This window comes from Pelophylax lessonae (genome assembly GCF_965119305.1).
Source record: "Pelophylax lessonae genome assembly, chromosome: 6".
NCBI classification, from domain to species: domain Eukaryota; kingdom Metazoa; phylum Chordata; class Amphibia; order Anura; family Ranidae; genus Pelophylax; species Pelophylax lessonae.
In genome coordinates, this window is record NC_138773.1 from 31,957,265 (window position 1) to 31,981,518 (window position 24,254).

Sequence of the window (24,254 nt, forward strand, 5' to 3'; positions counted from 1 at the left end):
CATAGATGTCGGCAGTGGCGGAGCTACCAGGGTCGCAAAGGTCGCACTTGGGCCTTCCACCCCATGGGGGGGGCCCCAAGATGGCAGAAAAATTGGGAAGCTGCAGAACATGTGAAAGGGTCCCGCTGCAGGACTACAAGGCTCGGTTCACACTGCTGCAACCCTAAAGTCCTGCGACTTTCTTGTGTTTACCTTGCAATTTTTTTTATTTAACATTGCAGTCTATGGCAGTCAAATCACACCAAAGTTGCAGAAAAGTAGTGCAGGAACATTTTTTGTCATTATGACTTGAGACACATTGACTAAGATTGCACCAATTGAAATGAATGTGTTTTGACTTGTCATGTGACTTTATGCAAGTCACATGATAAGTCCCAGCAGTGTGAACTGGGGCTTATAAGTGGCGCACAATAGGAGTAAAGGGCCCTGGGATCAGTGGGCTTGGAGGGAAGGACCCTGGGCTCAGAGGAAAGGGGCCCCAGGACCAATGGAAAGGGCCCAACGGTCAGGGTTGGCCCTCCAGGGTTTCTTGCACTAGGGCCCTAAAGGTTCTAGTTAGGCCTCTGGATGTTGGTAAACCTAAAGAAGATTGTACAAAAACTGTACCATCTAAATATAACTTATACAACCTTAGATTTACACATACTATATAATGGGACGGCCCATGTGAACAATTTGTTCAATCTATTATCCAATCAGGCGGACCCTGACATAGTTTTAGTAAATCTAAAAGAGACTGTAAGTGCAATCAGATTGTTAGGTATATGGTCAAATCCATATATATATATATATATAATATATATACTGTGTATGTAGGTGTGTGTATGTATGTATATATATATATATATATATATATATATATATATATATATTGTAGAAGAGGAGGCGCTGGTATTTATGGGTTTGTTCTTATAGGTTATATATGTGTTCTTAATACCACTATAAGAACACATATATAACCTAAGAACAAACCCATAAATACCAGCGCCTCCTCTACTACAATATATATCAGTTTATTTTGTGAAACACACAAAAATAAAAGGGGCAGCAGGTATTAGTTTAATTTTATATATCAGAACCAGGCCCTTTCACCTACATCATTCCTATATATATATATATATATATATATATATATATATATATATATATAATATATATTTAGCTCTCTCTCCCAAAAATTACTAAAAGGGCCACTAAGAGGTTTATTTATCATAAAAGTCACATCTAAATTTGCTCTGTTTAAATGGGAGCAAAGTCGACTGTTACTTGGCAGTTTTTTTCTCCAGATTTAATATTTTTTTAATCATCCAAAATAGAAAGAATCAGGAAAATACATTATTATGGTCACTATTTAGCACTTATAGTCATGGGGGAAAAAAACATATTTCCTATGATCCTCAGTGCCATCTAGTGGCCATAATGTGGTATTTTTCCAAACCACTCTATTTTGTTTTATCAATGAATAACATTCAATCTGGATAGAAAATAGCCTGGTAACATTCACATTTCTTCCTACAGAATAGATGTACATAGAGCTTCATAGGATGAATATCTTTGCTCCTTTTTTTTTTTTAATAAATTGTTTTATAGTAGGTAGGTCACCTTCTGTTTGGTAATATTTTACATTAAAAAAAAAACTGAAACCTGATCCCTGATTATTGTAAGTTAGGATGCTGTACCTGTGATTCCTAATCAACATTTCCTTTGTAAAAACAATTGTGGAATTTGTTTTATTAAATCAATAGCCCTGTGTCACTCAAAGCAAAGTGCATAAAACATTGATTTTGATTGGTTGCTGAGACTTAAAGGGCATCTGCTTTATTAAATAAGCCGTCATGGAAGGACCCTGGTACGGTGATGAAAATCAAAATATTGTTTTATAAATGAAGAGCAGCTAAAAATCAATAAATACAGGAAATGAACCGACTTATTTCTCAGGTATAGGGAGAGGTAATATGCAGTTTTGTAACGATACATTGTAACATTTTGGATCTGAGCCCCCTTCCAGCACATCACCTGACGGACAACCCCGTTGACTTATCATGATACCGGGGGAAACTCATTGTATGTCACATTTTGTGTTTGTGCCCGCCCCCTCCAGTGAATCACGTGATTGACAATCCAGCCGACCTATCACAAACAGGAGAAGCTCACACACTGTAACATTTTGCGTCTGCTCCCGACTCCCACCAACAGATCACATGATTGATGGCCCCACTGGCCTATCACAAACAGGGGAAGCTCCATTGTATGACACAATGTAACAATTTTTCTCTGCCCCCCCCCCCCCCCCCAGCACATCCTGTCAGCTGACAACCCAAATGACCTATCATAAAAAGTTGGTGAAAAGGGGGAGTTGGCCATGTACAAATTTTTCTACAAGTGTCTGACCGTTAGAGGGATGACGATCCCAGAAATAATTTTATGAAATCCCACCACGGCTACGTTAGGTGGCCATTTTAGATGCAAATAGTCCTTAGCAGAGCCATGTAAGTATTTATATCAGGATAGGGGGAACTAGCTGCGGCCAATCACTAGGGATGATCAAACTAAAAAAATCTGCCCAGTAACTTGTTTCAAACTCTTCAATATGCATATTAGTGAGGGGGATTGTAGAACAGATTATAGAATAATTAGGATAAAGACCACTGTTTTATTTTTGGATAGTGTTAATGTTTCTTGTAGGTTAGGTTCTCTGTCTGTGCCCCCGTCGGGGAGATTTTATCTCACTTCCTGTCTCTGTGACACTCATTCAGAAAATAGAAGATATGGTTTTCAGCAGGAAAAGAAGTTTGGACCAAAAAAAAAAACGAATTGACAAAAGTTCTAACCTTTCCTCACTCTAATAAACAATGCGTTTTTGTTGGTAACTCCATTGGAGGGATTCTCATATCCAGTCCTGAGAGGAAGGTAGATAAAATTTTCTAATGGGGCACAGTTAAGTCCCTTCCCTAGTTTTTTTTTTTTATTTTCTTGGATACTCAAGCAAGGGACATTTGGTGACCGGTGTTCTAAGTTCCACCCACTTGCCGTAATTGACACTCTGTGGCAGAAGAGCAGATCAAGGAACTCAAGTGGCTTGACCTCATTGAGGATTGGAAGCTTGTGGGTGGCTGTAGTCACTGTTATGCTCCCATAAGTGAAATATTTCCTTTTGGGTGGACACTTTAACACTGCAGTCAGTCCAAGGCCACCTGAAACTAAAGCCCGGTACACACGCAACGAATTTCCGCCGACCGGTCCTCCGTCTTTTGTCCAGAGTGGTGTCTGTTGGTTGGAATGTGCTCTAGACTGCACCCGAATTTTCCCGCACTACAGAATTCTACTTCAGAAGTGATGTCATGTGTTGGATTGCTTTCTATGTGTTCTTTAATCTCTGAGCATGCCCAGTCTTAGTCATAAGATTTTTCCCCATCGAAATCTGTACTAATGAGACGAAAATCTGACGTGTTTTGATGGTCGACAAAAATTGTATAGCCTGCACACCAGGATTTTTTCGGCCGAAAAGTCGGAGTCAGTTGTCGGAAGCATCATACTAACAAGCCAAAAATCGGCAGATCGGTCATCGGACGAAAATTTCCAGCCGAATTTCGACTCGTGTGTACGAGGCTTTAGATCTGTTCCTTGTTTAAAGAAATTCAGGTGAACCTGAACACAGCCAATCTGGCTCTGTCCAATCAGGTTTGATCATCCCTAGCATTGTCTGAGAAGAAGAATAGTTATCAACCCCGGTGGCTAAGCCATTACTGAATCCCATTTGCCATCAGTTATTGTTCCACAGGAGGGGCTGGAAACTGGTCATCTGGTTTTGGAGACTCTTCTGAATCCTCTTCCAGCAATGGCATCTTCTCCTCCGTGGAGTCCCCTTTGCTCAGATTTTCCCCACCATTCGATGTAGCCTTTTCCCCAGCTCCCAGTTCGTTCATCTCTATCACTGAATCTGACTTCTTCTCCCCGGCGACAAAGGTGGTCAGTTCTTCCTCCTTAACAGTCTCCAGTTCGGTCCCAGCTCTTCCGTTTTCCGCCATGGTGAGATCTTGAGCTGCCCTTCCATCTCCCAGTTCAGGCACTTGGCCTGCCCACACATCTCGCTTGCCATTCTTCTTACTTTGCGTGCGAAATGAGCCGCTTCTCTTCTTCTTACGAAATAAGAAGAAGATCATGGTTGCCAGGACCAAGATTAAAACGAAAATAATTACTCCAATTAAGATCACTAGGACCAACTGACTCGGGCCTTTGGATTTATCTTTTTTCATCACGTCACTGGTTGTTTGTTGGCCAGGATGTTTGGTAATGTCCTCTTCTCTGACCTTTTTGATATTTGTATGAGTGACATGCTCGTTATCATCTCTACTGCCTGTTTCATTTTGGGTAGTTGATGGACTGGTAGTGCTTTGGTCATCTATGGGACTCTTCGATCCACCAGCTTCTTCTTTGACTGAAATGGTAGTCATGTCTACAATTTTTAAAATTGTTGATGGATCATTAAAATCTGATTTTGGAGTTGACGATTCATTTGTAACCTTGAAATCTTCCGTGGTAAAGGTCATTGAAGCTACTTCATTGGACATAGTCTTTGACTCTTGGGAGGTGATTACTTCCGTTGTCACAGGTACCGATGTGACCACAAGAAGAGCTGAAGTCTCAACCTCCTGTTGTTGAACCGATGGAGAACCAGTAGATGGCAAAGGAACTGTTTCGATAGGAGAGGTGGTATCTTCGTAGTCAGTGACATTCTCCTGGGACATAGAACTTGCCACAAACAGAAGGAGCAGCACGCTTACCAGATGATAACACCCCATAATTGTCTATTAGCTGTGCTCTCGTCTATCACGTCTCTCTTTTTCCAAAATTTTTTTATCACCGGTTTCAGAAAGTTGATCACACGGAGGAGCCTGGAACACAAGTAGAAAGAGAGGTCAAGAATTTAATAAACAATTTCTTGGGAGATGACATTTTAGAGACCAGCTCTGCAAGGGATGAGCAAAACTTAGAACCCCCATCTCCTGAAAATGTCAGTAACAATTGTGAAATTTTGCCAAAATTTTGGCATTTTGGAGAAATGCATTGGTGTCAATAAGAAAGGTGAATTTAAAGTGTATCTAAACCAAAGAACACAAATTGAATACATTTTGGGGGGAACTTATTATAAATGGAGGGACCAGAATCTGGAGCAGCTGTGCACAGCCACCAATCACCTTCTAGTGTTCATTTTTAAAGCTTCAGGCCCTGTTCACACCTGAGCGTTTTTCAGCTCGTAAAACGCTCATCTCTGAAGTCTCGAAATGCCCAGCAAGCAAAATCCTATTCATTTCAATGGCCCCCTGTTCACATATGAGCGTTTTGTCTCCTGAAGCAAAAGGTACATCAGCTTCTTTTTTGGCAGATTACAAGCGTTTTTGTTAGATGTCAATGCCTGCCTCCAAACACCTGGAAAAAACGCCTCCAAAAAAACGCCTGAATACGATATGCTCAGGTGTGAATGGAGCCTAACTAAACAAGCTGAATATAGATGCTGATTGGTTGGCGTTTGCCTTTCTTTAGTTTTGACAAATGCCTCCACTGTAACTTACCAGTTCTGTGATGTGGTGACTGCGTAGGTTTTCTTTTTTAGGCTTTTTTCCCCTTTATTTTCACATGCTGATCTGGCCAGTAATACACCTCCTGTCTTAAATTGGTTGTACACCCTCAGGCCACTTTCAGACCTGTGCGACTTGGGACTGCAAAATCGCATGACAAGTCGTTCTCCATTATTTACAATGAGCACCATTCATATCTGTGCGACTTGATGTGGCGAGACCGATGCGCGGGGCAGGCGGCTTTGATTGCCGTCTGACACCCGCTATCGCTCCCCGCTGAGAGAGAAGGACGGTCGGCTGTTGTAAACACAGCTGCCCGTTCTTCTCTCTGGAATGATCATAGAGCCCCTGTGATCCTTCTATATAGGATCACAGGTCTCTATTGTCATTTCATAAGCCACGCCCCCCCCATACAGTTAGAAACACGCCCCTAGGCTCACATTTAACCCCTTGATCACCTATACTGTTAACCCCTTCCCTGCCAGTGTCATTATTACAGTAACAGTGGATATATTTAGCACTGATTACTGTAGTAATGTCACTGGTCCCCCCCAAAAGTGTCAAAAATGTCAGTTAGGGGTCCGATCTGTCCGCTGCAATGTCGCAGTCCCGCTAAAAATTGCAGATCGCCGCCATTACTAGTAGAAAAAACAAAACAATAAAAATGACATAAATCTTTCCCGTAGTTAGTAGACGCGATAACTTTTGCGCAAACCAATCAAAATGCGCTTATTGCGAATTTTTTTTTTTACCAAAAAATATGTAGCAGAAAACAAATTGGCCTAAAATTAAAAAAAAAAAATTTACATTTGATTTTTGAGAATGTTATATGGCAGAATGTGAAAAATACAGTTATTTTCTCAGAATTGTCGCTCTTTTTTTGTTTATAGTGCAAAAAATAACCGCAGAGGTGATCAAATACCACCAAAAAGAAAGCTCTATTTGTGGGAAAAAAGGACGTCAATTTTATTTGGGTACAGCGTCGCATGACTGCGCAATTGTCTGTTAAAGTAACGCAGTGCCGAATCGCAAAAAATGGCCTGGTCATTATGGGGGGGCAAAACCTTCCGGTCCAGAAGCGGTTAGGCTGGACATGCACTGGTAGAATTTAATTAGAAATTTTTAGTTTTGAGAACAATTGTTTGACATTCCAAATTAGTGGGGTCAAACCATCGTTCTTTTAGGATCATAGCAACGAGAAAATTAGAAGGAGCGAAAATTCCCCAAAAAAAAAAAAAAAATTCTAACAGCTGATAGTTTTCTTTTGGGAAATTACACTAATTTCAAAATCGAATGGTAAAGCGTGTAAAAAAAAAAAAAACAATTAAAAGTCAGCAGCTACAAATCCTGTAGCTGCTGAGGTTGAAGATATGGACACTTACCTGTCCTGGTATCCCGCGATGTCGGCACCGCAGCCGATCCGTCCATCGGCTCCAGGTGCAGTCGTCGGCATCTTCACTAAGCGAATCAGAAAGTGAAGCCTTGCGGGTTCACAACCTGTTCCCAACTGCGCATGCGCGAGTCGTGCTGCGCTTTCTGAATGGTCCCGCTGTCTTCTGGGACCTGTGTGCCTCCCAGGAGGGAGGGGAGGAGGGGCCAGAAATTTCATAGATCGCCACGTGGCAATCTTACCCAGAAGTGGGAGAGGGTGCCTGGTGTTGACACGTATCCGCCCCCCCCCCCCCCAAAAGGTGCCAATTGTGGCAGCGAAGGGGGGGGGGGGGGGAGTAAAAAAGTGGAGCTTCTCATTTATTTGGGTGGAGCTCCACTTTAAAAAGCAAACAAAAATTTGAAGTAGCTTCGAACGACCTTCGTCGTCGAATGTACTGAGAATTTTAGAACGAACGTTTGCTCGAGAATCTACTATTTCAGGGATTTCCAAACTACGGCCCTGCAGCTGTTGCGGAACTACACATCCCATTAAGCATTGTAAAACTCTGACATTCACATACATGACTAGGCATGATAGGAATTGTAGTTCCTGAACAACTGCAGGGCCGTAGTTTGGGAATCCCTGTACTAGTGTATAGGCAGATTTAGGTTGACAATGCTCACTCAATGTTCTATATCTATGGAGGAGTAGAGTTGTCACCCTAGGCAGCTCCCCTGATTTGGACTGCAAAACACCTCCTCCCCCTCACCTATTCTTCATAACATAAGGGGGAGGTTTTCTGTAGTCCAAATCAGGAGCAAGCAACCTGGGGAGTCAATGCTGCTCCTCTATAGAATTAGTGCAGTCCAGTGAGCGTTGTCACCCTAGGACAGGAAGTGGGTCACTGGCAGGATCACCAGGTGAAAGTAAAGAAGAAGAGGGCCCCTCAATGGGTATGCTATAGGGGCCTGATCACAAGGTCCTGTTGATCATATAAAGCATGGGTGTCCAAACTTTTGGCTTCTCTGGGCCACATTGAGTGTAGAGAAATTTTCTCAGGCCGCATATAAAATATATACTATAGTTAAGGTATATAAGTATTAAAACGCCCAGCCCTCCCAGCACTAATTTAACACAACTAGTGGATGATCCCCTCCGAGGCAGCCTCTGTGTGGCTGTGCCCCCGACTCGACTTACTTCCTCCCCAGCAAAAAATAAATAAAAATTCTCAGGGGTCAGGGGGCAGCATTGCCTGCGGTTCCGGGCCGCAGGTTGGACATGCCTGATATAAAGTGTGGAGCACACATTGGTGAGGCCTCGTTACATTCTTTCCCAATCATACCCCCCCCCCCCCACCCCCGCCCTCCCCATCTGAAGGCTGCAGGTCTCTCCTGTGCCACAAACTTAAGCAATTTCCTGGTAAATGAGAAAGTCAGTTATAAAGTAACGGCTTTGGGGAAAACAAGGTGGGGGATGGGGTGCCATATTAAACCACACAATGTAAATTATAAGATGACATGAATTTTAGATCTAATTTATTGAGGATATTTAAAAGTCCTGTGGGCCTATCAGAGCTCAGTATATTATACTGGACAGTGGAATGTTATAATGGGGAGAGGACAGCTGCTCATGGGCACTACTGGAACAGTTCTAGCCTAAAGCTGGGGGAAATGTCGGTTATTTCTGAGCACTTGTTGAAAATTTTAAATCCATAGAGTGTCATAGAGTGTTATGCTGGCCATACATTATACGAAAAATCGTCCGAAATTCAGTCATTTGGACAGTTCTTTCGTTTTTCGGCCAGTTAATGGTCACGAATCGGTAATCGGTTGTGACGTTTTTGAGCCAAAAAAAAAACAAAGGACAAGTTTGGAAATTTTCTGCCGAACGATAAATTGAAAGGTTAATGTGTTTCTCGTCCAAACTGTTTGCACTCGGTATATGGGAAAAAACGAACAAAAAACTGATACATCTGTGTCCATTGAAAGATTTATCATAGGTCATTACATGATGGCACAATTGTTTTTCGAAAATTAGTTTGAACGATTTTTCCTATAGTGTATGGCCAGCATAAAAGTGAAAAGATTTCTACTCACTTCCTGTTGTGTCACCAGGAGAGAAAGTGAGCATAAATCTCTGCAAGTGGGACACATGGGAAAAAAAACACACACATATATATAGTCTCTGACCATCTCCTGTACTATGTCTGCAGTCTCTGACCATCCCCTGTACTATGTCTACAGTCTCTGACCATCTTCTGTATCATGTCTACAGTCTCTGACCATCTTCTGTATCATGTCTGCAGTCTCTGACCATCCCCTGTACCATGTCTACAGTCTCTGACCATCTTCTGTATCATGTCTACAGTCTCTGACCATCTTCTGTATCATGTCTGCAGTCTCTGACCATCCCCTGTACCATGTCTACAGTCTCTGACCATCTTCTGTATCATGTCTACAGTCTCTGACCATCTTCTGTATCATGTCTACAGTCTCCGACCATCTTCTGTATCATGTCTACAGTCTCTGACCATCTTCTGTATCATGTCTACAGTCTCTGACCATCTTCTGTATCATGTCTACAGTCTCTGACCATCTTCTGTATCATGTCTGCAGTCTCTGACCATCTTCTGTATCATGTCTACAGTCTCTGACCATCTTCTGTATCATGTCTACAGTCTCTGACCATCTTCTGTATCATGTCTGCAGTCTCTGACCATCTTCTGTATCATGTCTACAGTCTCTGACCATCTTCTGTATCATGTCTGCAGTCTCTGACCATCTCCTGGAGTATGTCTGCAGTCTCTGATCATCTCTTGTAGTATGTCTGCAGGTTCTGACCATCCCCTGTACTATGCCTGCAGGCTCTGACCATCTCCTGTACCATGTCTTCAGTCTCTGACCATCTCCTGTATCATGTCTGCAGGCTCTGACCATTCCCCTGTACTATGTCTGCAGGCTCTGACCATTCCCTGTACTATGTCTGCAGTCTCTGACCATCCCCTGTACTATCTCTGCAGGCTCTGACCATCCCCTGTACTATGTCTGCAGGCTCTGACCATCCCCTGTACTATGCCTGCAGTCTCTGACCATCTCTTGTTCTATGCCTGCAGTCTCTGACCATCTCCTGTATCATGTCTGCAGTCTCTGACCATCTCCGGCACTATGTCTGCAGTCTCTGACCATCTCCTGTACTATGCCTGCAGTCTCTGACCATCTCCTGTATCATGTCTGCAGTCTCTGACCATCTCCTGTATCATGTCTGCAGTCTCTGACCATCTTCTGTATCATGTCTGCAGTCTCTGACCATCTCCTGTATCATGTCTGCAGTCTCTGACCATCTCCTGTACTATGTCTGCAGTCTCTGACCATCTCCTGTACTATGTCTGCAGTCTCTGACCATCTCCTGTAATATGTCTGCAGTCTCTGACCATCTTCTGTAGTATGTCTGCAGTCTCTAAGCATCTCCTGTAGTATGTCTGCAGTGTATGACTATTTCTTGTAGTATGTCTTTAATCTTTGACCATCTCCTATTACATTTTTGCAGTCCCTGACCCTCTCTTGGAGTATGGCTGCATATTGACCATCTCCTGTACTATGTCTGCAGTCTCAGGCCATCTCCTGTATCATGTCTGCAGTCTCTGACCATCTCTTGTATCATCCCAGCAGTCTCTGGGTCAGTGGCAGCTGGTGCCCCCCCCCCCCCTATCCATGTGTCCGGCCCCCTAATCTACATGCGGGGTGCCAGACGCATGGACTTCAATGGGGCTTTTTTTTTTTTTTTTTAGCCATGTGATTAGAGCCAGAGGCTCTAATAGGCTAAAAAAAGGGTGGGCTCAGGGAGTAGAGCACTGCGCCACGAGCCCACCCAGTTGTGTCACAATAGCGAATGAAAATTCGCTATCGTTACACGGATCCTCCTCCTGGCCAATCAGGAAGCGGGTCTTGAGACCCGTTTCCCAATTGGCCAAAAGGAGAAGCCATGCCATTGGGCATGGCCACCGCCTGGCAGATATCCAGGCAGGGTGAGTGAGCGGGGGGGGGGGGGGTCCTGTCCTCTGTCCTGTCCCCTGTCTTGTCCCCTGTGCCCTGTCCTGCTGGGGTCCGGGGGGGTATGGTGTGTGACCTGGTGTGGTCCGGCGGGGGTATGGTGCGGTCCGTCTGCTGCCCCCCCTCCCCGGCCCATGGATCACCAGCTGCTACTGCTCTGGGTGGTCCTTTGGTGATGTCAGGGGTCACACTTGATAAGTAATACGTTAGTCGCCCACCTCTGGTGTAGTATATCCAGGATAGGTTTTGGGTGATCTGTCATCTTTACATTATCATACATTTTATATATAAATGAGGGACAACAATGAATTGATTTAGGAACTTTGGGTCTGTTAATATAAGACAGGACATGAAATCCTTTTGTCCAACTTTCCTCCGTAATTCATTCAACAATTAATGGAGAACAATTCCCCCATGTATTAATGTATATTTGTGTCACATTCCCTGGACATTCATCCCCAATCACGGCCCATAGAAAACAAACTCTATCCTATCCCAGATATCTGGCTGACATTCGATTTGGTGACATTTGCCCAACCAGCCTCTGCATAGTACCTAGACCTGATGGGGGAATGCCATCAAATGCATACAAAGAGGATGAGATTTTAGGGGGTAAAGTGGGTGATACTCCATCAAATCTTTATTTTGATTGACCCCTTTGTGTGATCATTTGGGTCCCTAAAGTCCCAAAAATCGAGAATTTAAAGGGTGATAGGCCGCCTTACCTCTCCGCCATCCTTGTTAGTCACAATGAAATATAAAATGTTACTGGCAAGCTAAAAAGGGATCTTTATAAAAATTCCCCTGTTTAATGTCTCAAACCAGCAGAGCCTTCATAAATTTCTGTATTTTGCCCTTTATGTTTATGTCCTATGACTGTCAGCGCCATCTACTGTCCATGATGTGGTATTTCACTGAAATACCTCAATCAGGAAAATACCACATTGTGGCCACAAGATGGAGCTAGAGATCAGAGGAAATAAACATAAAAGGCAAATTACTGGGATTATTTGTTAATTATGTATAAACAGGCTCCCAAGATTTTATTGTCTGTGTCTAGACCAGTCATGCAGAAGCTGATTTTTATAAATGAGGTAATAGACGGAGTGCACTGCAGCCAATAAATGTCACAGTGCCGGCCGGTGCATTTCTGCAGACTTGTATTTTATTGTTCCCCTTTCTCAGAGAAAAGAGAAATGTGTGACTTTACATAAACATCACTGGAAACATACCTAAAAATTCTGCTGAGTCTCCACCACTTCCCAGGCATGAAGACAATCTTATTATTATACAGGATTTATATACAGATTCCGATTATGTATACAGGAGCACCACCCTACATATGATATTTCCGTTCAGGATAAATACACTGATGAAATGCATGAATCCCAGCTGCCAAAGATCTGCCAGGTTGGTATTGCTGTCTTTGTCCCTTCATTTTTGTCCCCGGTCACCAATGTCACCGAGATTGAAATGAATGGAAAACCCAATATGTTGTGTTGTCACCAGAACAAGAACAGAGAGGGAAAACTTGCAATGGGGACACTAGTTTCAGTGACAACTGCCTAAGAGGGGGACTTTCCAAATTTCCTGTTGTGTCTACAGGACAGAAAATATGGGGTAATCTATTGACGTGGACACAGGTGACCTAATAGGGTGGTTAGTCACTCCCTAATTAATCCAAAACGAAAAAAAAAAGGTTTATGCTCATTTATTTAGAAAATTTGAATGACATTACCCACAAGGCCTTGCACTGAGCCAGCTTCACTGATCTATCATGAGTTGGATACTTTACATATAGTTACCAGATGTCTTCATTTCCAGGACAGGCTCAGGACTGCTCTGGAAATATTCCATGGACACGTTCCTGGGCATTACCGCCAACCTCCTGATACTGTAATCAGAGCCGGGACAAGGGGTGGGCAGGAGGGATCATTGCCCTGGGCGCGATGGTTTATTGCAGGGCCATCTTACCGAATGGGCACGCTGGGCAGTTGCTCAGGGCGCCCCACCTGCCCAGTGACCCAGCCCCAGCCAAGCATTTGTCCCGATTCCTGTGTGTGTCCTGCCGCCGAACTTTGCATGTGGCAAACGCCTGTCGGCCCTGCGCTGCTGTAAGGCCACTTGGGCCGTGGAGGGGGAGCCCACAACTGCAGGAATGCCTGTCCGCCTCCAGAATTACAGATTCAGGAGGTCAGCAGTGAGGACCAGGAATTTGTCACACTCAGGTCTGAATGTGGCTGATCCACCCAAACTGATATTTCAGTGTTTGGTGGATGCTGGAGAGGTAAATTCCCTGCATTCTCATCTTTCTCTTGGAGACTTTATTGGTGGGATCTCTGCTTTGAGTTCCCAGGTCTGTACATCTGCTGTGCCCATTGTGAGGGGTTCCCACCATCCCTGTGCTGAGTTCCCGGGTCTGTACACCTGCTGTGCCCATTATGAGGGGTTCTCACCATCCCTGTGCTGAGTTCCCGGGTCTGTACATCGGCTGTGCCCATTATGAGGGGTTCCCACCATTCCTGTGCTGAGTTTCAGGGTCTGTACACCTGATGTGTCTATTATTAGGGGTTCCCACTATCCCTGTGCTGAGTTCCTGGGTCTGCCCAACTGCTGTGCCCATTATGAGAGGTTCCAACCATTCCTGTGCTGAGTTTCAGGGTCTGTACCCCTGATGTGTCTATTATTAGGGGTTCCCACTATCCCTGTGCTGAGTTCCTGGGTCTGCCCAACTGCTGTGCCCATTATGAGGGGTTCCAACCATTCCTGTGCTGAGTTTCAGGGTCTGTACCCCTGATGTGCCCATTAAGAGGAAGTCCCACCATCCCTGTGCGGAGTTCCCAGGTCTGTACACCTGCTGTGCCCATTTTGAGGGGTTCCCACCATCCCTGTACTGAGTTCCTGGGTCTGTACATCTGCTGTGCTCATTATGAGGGGTTCCCACCATCCCTGTGCTGAGTTCCCTGGTCTGTACACCTGCTGTGCCCATTATGAGGGGTTCCCACCATCCCTGTGCTGAGTTCCTGGGTCTGTACACCTGCTGTGCCCATTATGAGGGATTCCCACTATTCCTGTGCTAAGTAACGGGGTTTGTACACCTGCTGTGCCCATCATGAGGAGTTCCCACCATCCCTGTGCTGAGTTCCTGGCTCTGTACACCTGCTGTATCGTTCTGGGAATGGAGACAAACCCTGAGTGATAGCAGACACAGTTGGGGGTTTACCTCTGCATCATCCAACAAGCTCTGAAATATAACATATTTTAATACAAGAGCCATAAACTTGTGTAGCTCCTCTATGGGGTGAGTCGGTCATATTATCCAAGTAGCAAGGTAATCCCAGGCTGTTAATGTTGGGACTGTAATATGAATTGCAGGTTGGTTCGGATGATAAAGACAGACGGGCACAGAAAGCCACTTACCTGCAGCCTGCTCTTCTCCAGCGTCCAGATCTTGTGTCCCCACCCTGCAGGTTCCCAGACTCTGCACTGAATGTCACAATATGGTTTCCTTATCATCACTTCCTGCAGAAGTTGTGCAGACGGGTGGTTGACACATTCTCTCTCTCTCGTTTTCTTCTTTCTTTCCTCCCTATCTGTGCTCATTTCCTCCGGTGAGGTTGAGCCAGCTACCGCAAGATTTGGTGACGCCTCCTCGTCATCGCACAGCTACACCATCCTGGCAAAGCGATTGGTGGCCATGACTTTGTAAGGTAGCCTAAGTCAAACGATGAATATTTGATATTTCGAAAACATGACCTCATGAAGAACCACTTCTGCCAATGAAAAGCCCAGCAACAAATGAGGTTTTAATTACCGTAGAAAAAAGAGGGGACATTACCCTTTGCCACATCCAGATATAACCATATAGTACAAAAAAGTATGAAGGCGCATGTACTGCTTGTGGTGGATTTTAAAGGCACTTTTTTTGTACTTAATGAGGTTTTAACTAAAAGTGGAACCGGATTCTAAGACAGTTAATAAAGATATTAACAGATTCTATTTTTTGGATCTTTTAACAGCAAGATCCCAATTCCTGACTCTGTCCATCTTGTTTTGGGTGTTCTAATCCAACTTTGTGTGCTCTAGCTTCTCCTCTTGCATTTCTCATGATAAAAAAAATAAATATTAAAGTAGAACTATAGGTAAACTTTTTTTCTCCATTTTGGATGGAGCATGGGAGGGTTATAGTTCCTCTCAGAGTTTTTTTTCCCATTGTGGAGATTTCCCTTCTCTTCCTGTCCCGTAGTCAAACAGGAAGTGAGAGGAAATCCCTGCAAAATAAGGGAATTCCTAGGGGATCCCCAGGTCACCAGGACTAGTGTCACTATTGGAAGATTTCCCCTCTATTACTTTTCTGGGGACAGCCCAAAATTTGGAATTTTCTTTTACGTTCACTTTCAATGATAATAGAAAGCAGGACAAATAGAGAAGGTGAATCTCCTTAACGGGGGCATGGACTGCAACAAAAACTAACAGGTATTCTAATCTGTTTCCACTTTATCCAAATCTTAAAAAAAAGCTTTGCTTTTAGTTATACTTTAATTCAGCAGGGATGGTGGGAACCTCTCACAATGGGCACAGCAGGTGTACAGACCGTTACTCAGAGACAAACAGGTACAGCTTATGTAGAAGGATTCACTTCATCTCTGTGTATTACCTGAGGCTAGTAACTTCAGTGGGTATATGTAAGGGTTTATTATCACTTATTCTAATTATTCTATTCTAAAATAAGAATTAGGGTCTATTATCAGTCAAAACCAAAAATATTGTTGAGTGGCAGGACAATATTTAGGCAGCTTGGTTAGGCCACAATTTGAGAGAGAGAGACAAGGCAAGTTTTATCTTGAAATGTAAAATTAGGGTGCATTATGTGAGAGACAAAACCAAAAAATATTTTACAGCGGTAGGATAGTATGTAAGCAGCTTGGTAAAGCCACAGTTTAGTAGGGAGAGACAGAGCAGGTTTTGTCTTGAAATAAAAAAAGGAAGGTGTATTATCTAAGAGACGACACCAAAAATATTTTAGACTGGCAGAACAATATTTTTATTTTTTTTAACAAACAGAATGTTCCTTTATTAAAACAAAGGCATGGTACAAATTCAGTAGTATGGACAGTATAAAAAAATTGCATTAAACATGGACAGTTATGGAGAACTCAAAGTGCACAATAGGTAAACAAACACAAGGCTAAAGGCATAACCCAGAGGAAAAACGATCCCTAAACCAAGGCTTGTCCAAAGCAAGAGAAAGGTATTGCAGCCATACCAGCACCTTAAACAAGGGTTTAAGGAGAAAAGATCTCCTCCTAGGCTGTCCATGGCTGCCACACCTTTTCAAACTTTTTAGGGGAATTCCTATTGATGTAGGTCAATTTGTACATAGTCTGGTGATGAAAATAGGTGCGCTAAATAATAACTACAGTGACAATAGCACAATGTAAATAAGATAAACATATACCATTTACAGTATATATAAGGAAGTATGATATAAATTAGTGCAATAACAAATAAACCACAAAGTTCAAAATGCACCAAATGTTCCAAAATTGTTGAACCGTGAGCAATAACAAAATATTCCAAAATACAAAGGTGAATATAGGTGAGTAAAAATCAAAGTCCAATAGTGATCTTCACCAAGTGCTGCAAAGACACCTTCAACTAAATAGTGATGTCTCCAGTGTTGAATGGGTAAAGAATCCCGCCACCAGCTAGTGTTCCTCCTTACCAGATGGGATAGGGTGGAACGCAGAGAAGACTCTGATCTTTAGATGGAAAGGAGATATCTTTAAATCACCACCCAGTGGTATAGTGTAGATGGCTTCTTACCAAACAATGGATAAACCAAGCGCAGGTAAATCCAGTTGTGGATGCTCATCCAATGGGTTGGTTGCCAATAGTATTGTCCCGCTCCTGCTGCCAGTTGGTGCTGCTACTTACTCCCCCAGATGGACATATGTGGGGCAAAGAATAAACGGACCATAGTGTATTATCCCCGGTAAACGTTTATTGAATAAGAAAATGCACTTACATTAAGGATGGCAATACTAGCGGTAGTGGTTGTAGGTACGCTGAGCCCGGCTGCAGACAGGGCTATGCGTGACGTCTGTGGCGGCGCGACACGCCTCCTCTCTAATGACGTTTCCTCTAAACAGGCGGTTCACCAATTTTGGGACATTTGGTGCATTTTGAACTTTGTGGTTTATTTGTTATTGCACTAATTTATATCATACTTCCTTATATATACTGTAAATGGTATATGTTTATCTTATTTACATTGTGCTATTGTCACTGTAGTTATTATTTAGCGCACGTATTTTCATCACCAGATCACATAACACTATTCAGGTAGCAGCTTTTATTTGTCAGCGCACCCCTTAATTCTCTATTTCTCAATTTGTACATAGGAAGGACAGCATTGATATATTTTTTCCCAAGTACCTACGGAGGGAGGGGAACAGGCATTGAATTTAAGAATGATTTCCTGCTTAGCCTAATAGAAGAAAAAGGCTAGCAACAGTTTGGTGCATCTAGGCCTTTGCTCGTCATATTGAATTCCCAACAGAGCCAGCTCTGGAGAGACCGGGAGAGTCAGCTAAAGGCGATAGGTAATGAGTACCACTCCCAAAACCGAGCTAACCTTGGACAGCTCCAGAACATATGTATATATGTGCCTACACCATTACCACATCTGGGGCATTCCTGTGACCTTTGGAGGTAGGTTCTGTGCAGTATCTGTGGGGTATAATAAAACCTGTGTAAGAACTTAACCTGTGACAACTTATCCTGTGAGGAAATCAACAACCTGATGCTATCTTCAAAGCAGTCCTCCCTGTCTAAGTCTGAAAGGTCGGCTTTCTACTTGTCCCAAAGCCTACCTACCTTAGGGGAGTTCACACTCAGCAAAGCTAGATAGAGAGTAGACAACGGTTTAGATAATGATTCCTGAGCTAGCTTCTATGGAACCCAGAGCCAGGCTTATAAGTGTAGCAATATTTCCAGGCCTTGAGCCTGATGTGGGTCTGCCATTGTTACCGGTGACACTTCCAACACATTTAAGTTGTGAACCCAGGTGTGAGAATTGAGACATTGACCACTCCGGCATCTTTGGTTGGATTTGTTTATTGTATTTTGGAGATGGGAGAAGGGAATGAGTGGGGTACTCCCCTGGCTCAACTAGGTTAACTGGGACTTTATACAAAAATGCCTGTTGGCGCTGTCTTTACGCCAGCTGAATGCCGACCAGTGCTTCCTGGCGTTTGAAGATACTGTTATGCTTAACTTGTGCAGGAACTTCGACTTTAACTTGTTTGTTAAATCAGAAGATCCGGAACCATAGAACACTTAACTCCTGACACTCAATCTAGCTCAAAAGTCACTGAACAGCTCCCTTCAGTCCTTCACTGACCGAGGTAGCTCCTTGTCACTGCTTGTGCCGCTGAAACTCTTAACTCTGTACACTGCACACTGTACACATTAGGTCTTCATGGCCCAACCGCTGGTGCCCCCCTCTACACTTCAGGGTCCTCTAATTAGGCACCCCCTTTACAACTAGCTGACTCCTGGATCCCTGGAACCTTCTCTAGAGTGGTCCCCTCTACACTTGACAGACCCCTAGGGGCAGTTCACAGTACTCACGACCTTGGCAGGCTTTCTTGGAACTGAACCCCTCTTACTCCACTGGTCCTCAGCACACGGATCCCCCTCTGCAGCTCAACTCAGCATTCTCTGGATTCCCAGGCAGCCACCTGAGACACCCGATCCTTCTGACAGGAGGAGAGGCAGCCATACTCTCCTGGGACTCTGCTTCCCGCCAAAGATGCTGCGTCATGCATTCCCCTCAAACTTATACCCACTCCCAGAATCCTCTGCCTTCTGGGGTAGATACAGGCCTGAATGTGTCTCTGATTGGATTTCCTCCACTGCCCAATGAGAATCCTCACATGAAGCCAGTGGGGAGACTCCCCTCTCAGCAGACACACCTGGGAGACATGTTGCTGTTAGGGAGCCAAGGCCCACTATACTTTTACCTAGCACGTACCCTGTAGGGTGTTACATCAGTAGCGGAAATACATCCAGCCAGGTAATTTATATTGGGCCCTAAGGTCAGGGAAGGGAAGCAGACTCCCGCGAGAATATGTCTCTAAGGGTTTTGACTCCATACCGATCCTAACCAGAGGGTCAGGTAGAGACAAAACTGTCTGAGGTTTGGATTTCCCCACAGTGGGCAAAAAGAGGAACACCTGTTGGAGGTGCATAAACCTGCACCTAGCCACTGCCCAGATCCTGAGTGTCGTACTAGTAGGATGTGGAAGATCAGAGTAGGCCCGGGGGCCTCTATAGACCAGATTGGGGAGCTCGTGGAGCGACCCAAGAATAGCCGCCTCAAGGCACACTGCCGCATTAGCCCAAAAGAGCACAAACCACCACCGAACAGTAACCAAAATGGCCGTCCAGTAATAGGTCCGGTAGTCCGTCAAAGCTAAGCCTCAACATCACACAGAAAGGGTACCGATACAGCTGTCAATCTTTGTAAAGAAGGTGTTGGGTATCCAGGTAGGGCAGATGCGGAATGCATACAAAAATTTGGGGAGAAAGACCATTTTTAGAAGGTTAATGCGCCCCATGAGATTCATGAAGCCCAGGAGGTGTACTTTGACCGAAGTTGTGGAGAGTAAAATTAAGTTAGGGCAGCAAATTAAGTTGATAGAAAATGGTCAATTCCCACAGAACTTGGACACCCAAGTACTTAAACTGCCTGGGAGTCTAAGGGTAGTAGCATTGTATTAGATAAATTAATATGAATTCCTGAGAACCCTCCGAATTCATTAAAAATATCCAAGGCCGCTCTCAGAGGCACATCAGTGTCCTGGAGCTATAAGAAGGTGTCGTCGACAGATAGAGAAATTCTTTCTTTCAGAGAACCCACCCTTTGTCCCTTGATCTGGTCGGTGCCTCAAATTAAGATAGCCAATGGTTTAAGGGCCAGGGCAAAGAGGGCAGGGGATAGAGGACACCCCTTTTGAGTACCTCTCCGTAGTGGAAAAGATGCAGATAGTCTGTCATTAGTTTGAATACTGGCCTTGGGAGCACAATACAGCATGCATAACCACTACAGGAATTAGGGTCAAAACCCAAATATATGTAATGCCTCCCACAGGAATTCCCACTACACTGAGTCAATAGCCTTTTTGGCGTCAAGGGAGGCGATGACCCTTTGCCCACTATTTGCATGGGAGACCAAGAGGTTGAGAAAGAGGCAATGGAAGTTAAAATAAGTACCCTTCCCAGGCATAAACCCTGTTTGGTCAACATGGAGGATCTCCTCCAGTACTGTGGATAACCTATTAGCCAAATGTTTTGCCAAAATCTGGACGTCCACATTAATGAGGGATATCGGGCCTGTATGAGAAGCATTCCTCTGGGGTTCTTGCCCAGTTTGAGTACCAACACCATCACCGCCTCAGACATAGAGTCAGGGAGGGAACCCAAGGAGAAAAACTGGTCAAATAAAGACACAAGCCTTAGAGAAAGTTGTGAAAGAGCAATCTGTATCTCCTCCAGGGTGATGTCAGACTCCAGTCCCAAGCTTGCATCGACCTAAAGTGTAGGGAACTCAACCCTGTCAAAGTAGGTGTACAGCTCAAGGGAGTATAATTCACCCAAGAGGAGTACAGATGCTGGAAATAGTGGTGGAATCTCTCATTGATACTGCTAGGTGACCTCAACACTCCCCCTGCAGAGTCTCTTTATACCACTAATGTGAGTAACAGCAAATTGCCCCTTGGCCAACCATGCTAATACCCGACCAATTTTGTTCCCAAATTCATGGACCCTCTGAGCAGCATTCAAAAAAGACTTCTGTGTCATCTCCACCCTAAATAAAGAAACCTCTCTCAGAGCATATTGCCAAGCCCCATAATTGATCTGATCAGGGTGTTCCACATAAGCAGCCTCCCTCTGTCAGACCTCTTCCTTCAACCTCTCCAGAGACTGCGCAGATGCCCTACATGCCGCAGCAATATGGGAAATATACACTCCCAGAGTCTAGGCCTTAAGGGCATCCCATGTCATCAGGAGGATAGTAAAATCAGCATTGGTCAACCAATAATGGCAAATTCCTTTCGGAATAGCCTCCTGGACACCACTATCCCCAATCCAGTAACTGGACATCCTCCACAACCTCTCCCTTGGGGGGGGCTCCAGAGATAATTTCTGCAACAGAGGGGCATTGTCAGATATGCCTCTGGGTAAAATAGTAATATCAGACACCTTCTGGAGCATAGAGTGGGTGGCATAGAATAAATCAATGCAGGAAAGGGTGGGAAAGGTGGAGGAATAGCATGTAAATTCCCAAAAGGTAAGATGGAAATGGTGCCAGACATCCATAAGGGCAAATGTACTAGCCTAGTGGGCCACACCAGGAACCTAGTGGGAGGCAGAGTAGAGTCTGTCCAGATCTGGGGAGGGAGTAAAATTAAAGTCCCCCAGAAAAAGTACGTCCTCAACCCCATAACTAAGCGCTAGTTGCGTAATAGTGAAAAGCAAGGCAGGATCTGCCGGAGGCAGTAAATAAATACCCCCCAGAACACATTGTGCATTAGCTAGTAAACCATGCATAACAACAGCATAACCCCCAGGGTTCCTCCTGGTATACAAAAGCTGGAACAGGAGAGGTTGACCCCTTTTGAGTATCTAGAGTAGGTGGTATGACAGTGTGAACTCACCCAGACTCTCTTAAGACTTAAAATCCAAGAACCAAGAAGGTGGGGCTCCTGCATAACACAAATTTAGAGGGAATATTTCTGAAGATAGTTAAACACTAAGGATCTTTCATGGATGGAATTAAGCCCCCGCACATTCACGGAGAGTATAGAAATCTGCACTACGATGATAGGGATAAGCAATTCCAGCCGAGAAGTTTCCAAGGGGCACTTTAGCTCTCCAAGGGAAACCACAGAGGAGAACTTCCATCCAACCTGGAGGCCAGTCACCTCCACCCTGCCAGGCCCACCAGGAACTGTCATCATGTGTGACAGAAGGTAGTCCATGCCATAAAGGAACATACAGCCCACAAAACAAGAAAAAACAAGGCCATAAAAAACTCCAAACAAGTGAGCCCATAATCTGCCAGTAACAATTGGTGGCCCATTCCCCCCACCCTGCGGGACCCACCTAAAGTGAGACCGCATGATTCACAAATAACCAACCCGAAGATACCCCGTAACTGGGAGACGTGTATGCAGATGCAGAGAGTCAGGTGCCCAGCATAGTTTATCACCTTGAAAAAATAAGTCCATTGGAGATGCTGGAATATCATCGAAACCTGGTTCCAAGTCATTACCTGGGCTAAGCTAAGGGCACATCACTTAGTAAAACAGGTAAATACAACAGAAACAACCAATAAGTAAGTAACTCCGGCGATCACCGCCCAGGCATAGTGCAATAGATCAGTAACAAGACATCTTGGGGTCAGTGAACTTCGGCGAATGTACGCCGAACAGGCTCCCATAGCAGAGGAAAATAGGTAGCTGAGAACAGAGCAAAAAGGATCCCTCAGGTGGTAATAAGAAATGTAGAAAGCACGAGGAAACATCTTCAGCACAGGGGGGGGGGGGGGTGAAGTCTCTGGCCAGTCCGCAGCATCCTTTAGGGAGGTAAAAATCGGACTATCACCCCGTCCACTACCCGCAACTTAGCTGGAGAGAGGACACTTTTTTAATACCTTTCGTATGTAGGGCCACTCTAATGGAATTGAAGGACCGGCGGAGCTTCTGAGTCTCTACGGAGTAACCGGGAACAGCATGAGACGATTATTCTGGTACACCAGCATTCCCCCGCCGCACTAGATGCTCACAGTAATTCATCCCAGTCCCTGAAGTTAAGAAGGTGCAGGATAAATGTGCGAGGGGGGGGGCCCTGTGGGCCTCGTTGTGGTGGCATGCAATAGGCCTCTAAACTATGAAATAGGGGGATAACTGAACAGCAGGCAGTAAGGATCGAAAGAGCTCCTGCGTAAAGACAGTGGAGCTCTTACCCTCTGCTAGGCCGATGATATGGATATTGTTCCATCTGCATCTGTTGTCAGCCTCTTCAGCACAGTATCCAGCACCTTGACCCTCGATTGCAGAGAACGAATCACACCGAATGGTCGGCCACAGTATCTTCAACCTAGCCCATCCATGTGTACAAACGGGAACGGAACTTAATTAGGTCTTGTCGGATGAGCCAAATGTCCAGCTGAACTACATCTATTTTATTAGTAGGGGCCACCTGGCAGGGGGCAATGGCTGCCATGACCTCCGGGATACTTGGTGATGGGGGGTGGAAGACTCCTCTGGCAGATCTGTCTGGAATACCATGTTAACTTGTGGCATCTGGCTGCTGCCCCGCTAAGGCTCCAGGCTAGATGTTTTGGGCATGCCTGGGGGAAAATTAGTCTTCTTACCCCCTCTGCCATGCCCAGAGTGTTTAGGAGGCATCCACCATTAACTTGCCTGACCCAGAGCACAGAGAAACCCGGCCAGGAGAAGCTAAGCAATTTCTCTTTAGCAGGGCTCTGGAATAGACGTCTGGTCACTCTGCCATCTTGGACACAGCCCTCGGCAGGACAATATTTAGGCAGCTTGGATAGGCTGAAAATGAAGAGGGAAAGATGAGGCAGGTTTCCTCTTTAAATAAAAATTAGAGGATATTATCTAAGCCACAAGGCCATATTATTGTAGAATGGCAGGACAATATTTTTTAGGCAACTTGGTTACGCCACATTTTAAAAGGGAGAGATGAGGCAGGTATTATTTAAAAATAAAAATGAGAGTTTATTATCTAAGAGACAACACCAATAATATTGTAGAGTGGCAGGACAATATTTAGGCAGCTTGGTTAGGCTGCAATTTAAAAGGAGAGACAAGGCAGGTTTTATTTAAAAAAACAAAACAAAATGGACAGAGGTTCTAAAGTTTCCCCACTCCATTCAAAACTACAACAATCAAAAATGTGCCAGCTGTAGGTAAATCAGAACTGATATTCATGCATTTTAACCACTTGCCGACTGCCGTCAGTATATTTACTGCGGCAGTCAGCCCCTCACAGGCAAAGCGAAGTAGTACTACGTAGCTAGCCTGTGAGGCTCTAGGGGGCGAGCGCGCGCCGCCGGAGGCGCGCTCCCACCCCCGCTCATTCACGGACCCCCCCCCCCGCGCGTATGCCTGGTGGACCCGATGTCCACCGGGCACTCGCAATTGTCCGTTACAGCGG

General features: G+C 44.6%; 1 protein-coding gene across 1 annotated transcript; it reads right to left on the minus strand.

Annotated features, from left to right (window-relative positions):
- Positions 1 to 3,617: 3,617 nt before the first annotated feature.
- Positions 3,618 to 14,555, minus strand: LOC309559074 (uncharacterized protein). The gene is made up of 2 exons (XM_082262211.1): positions 14,421 to 14,555; positions 3,618 to 4,895 (listed from the first exon to the last, which is right to left on the minus strand). Exon 2 carries the CDS (start codon positions 4,800 to 4,802, stop codon positions 3,768 to 3,770), a length of 1,035 nt encoding a protein of 344 aa, XP_082118337.1. The 5' UTR covers positions 4,803 to 4,895; positions 14,421 to 14,555; the 3' UTR covers positions 3,618 to 3,767.
- Positions 14,556 to 24,254: the final 9,699 nt, after the last annotated feature.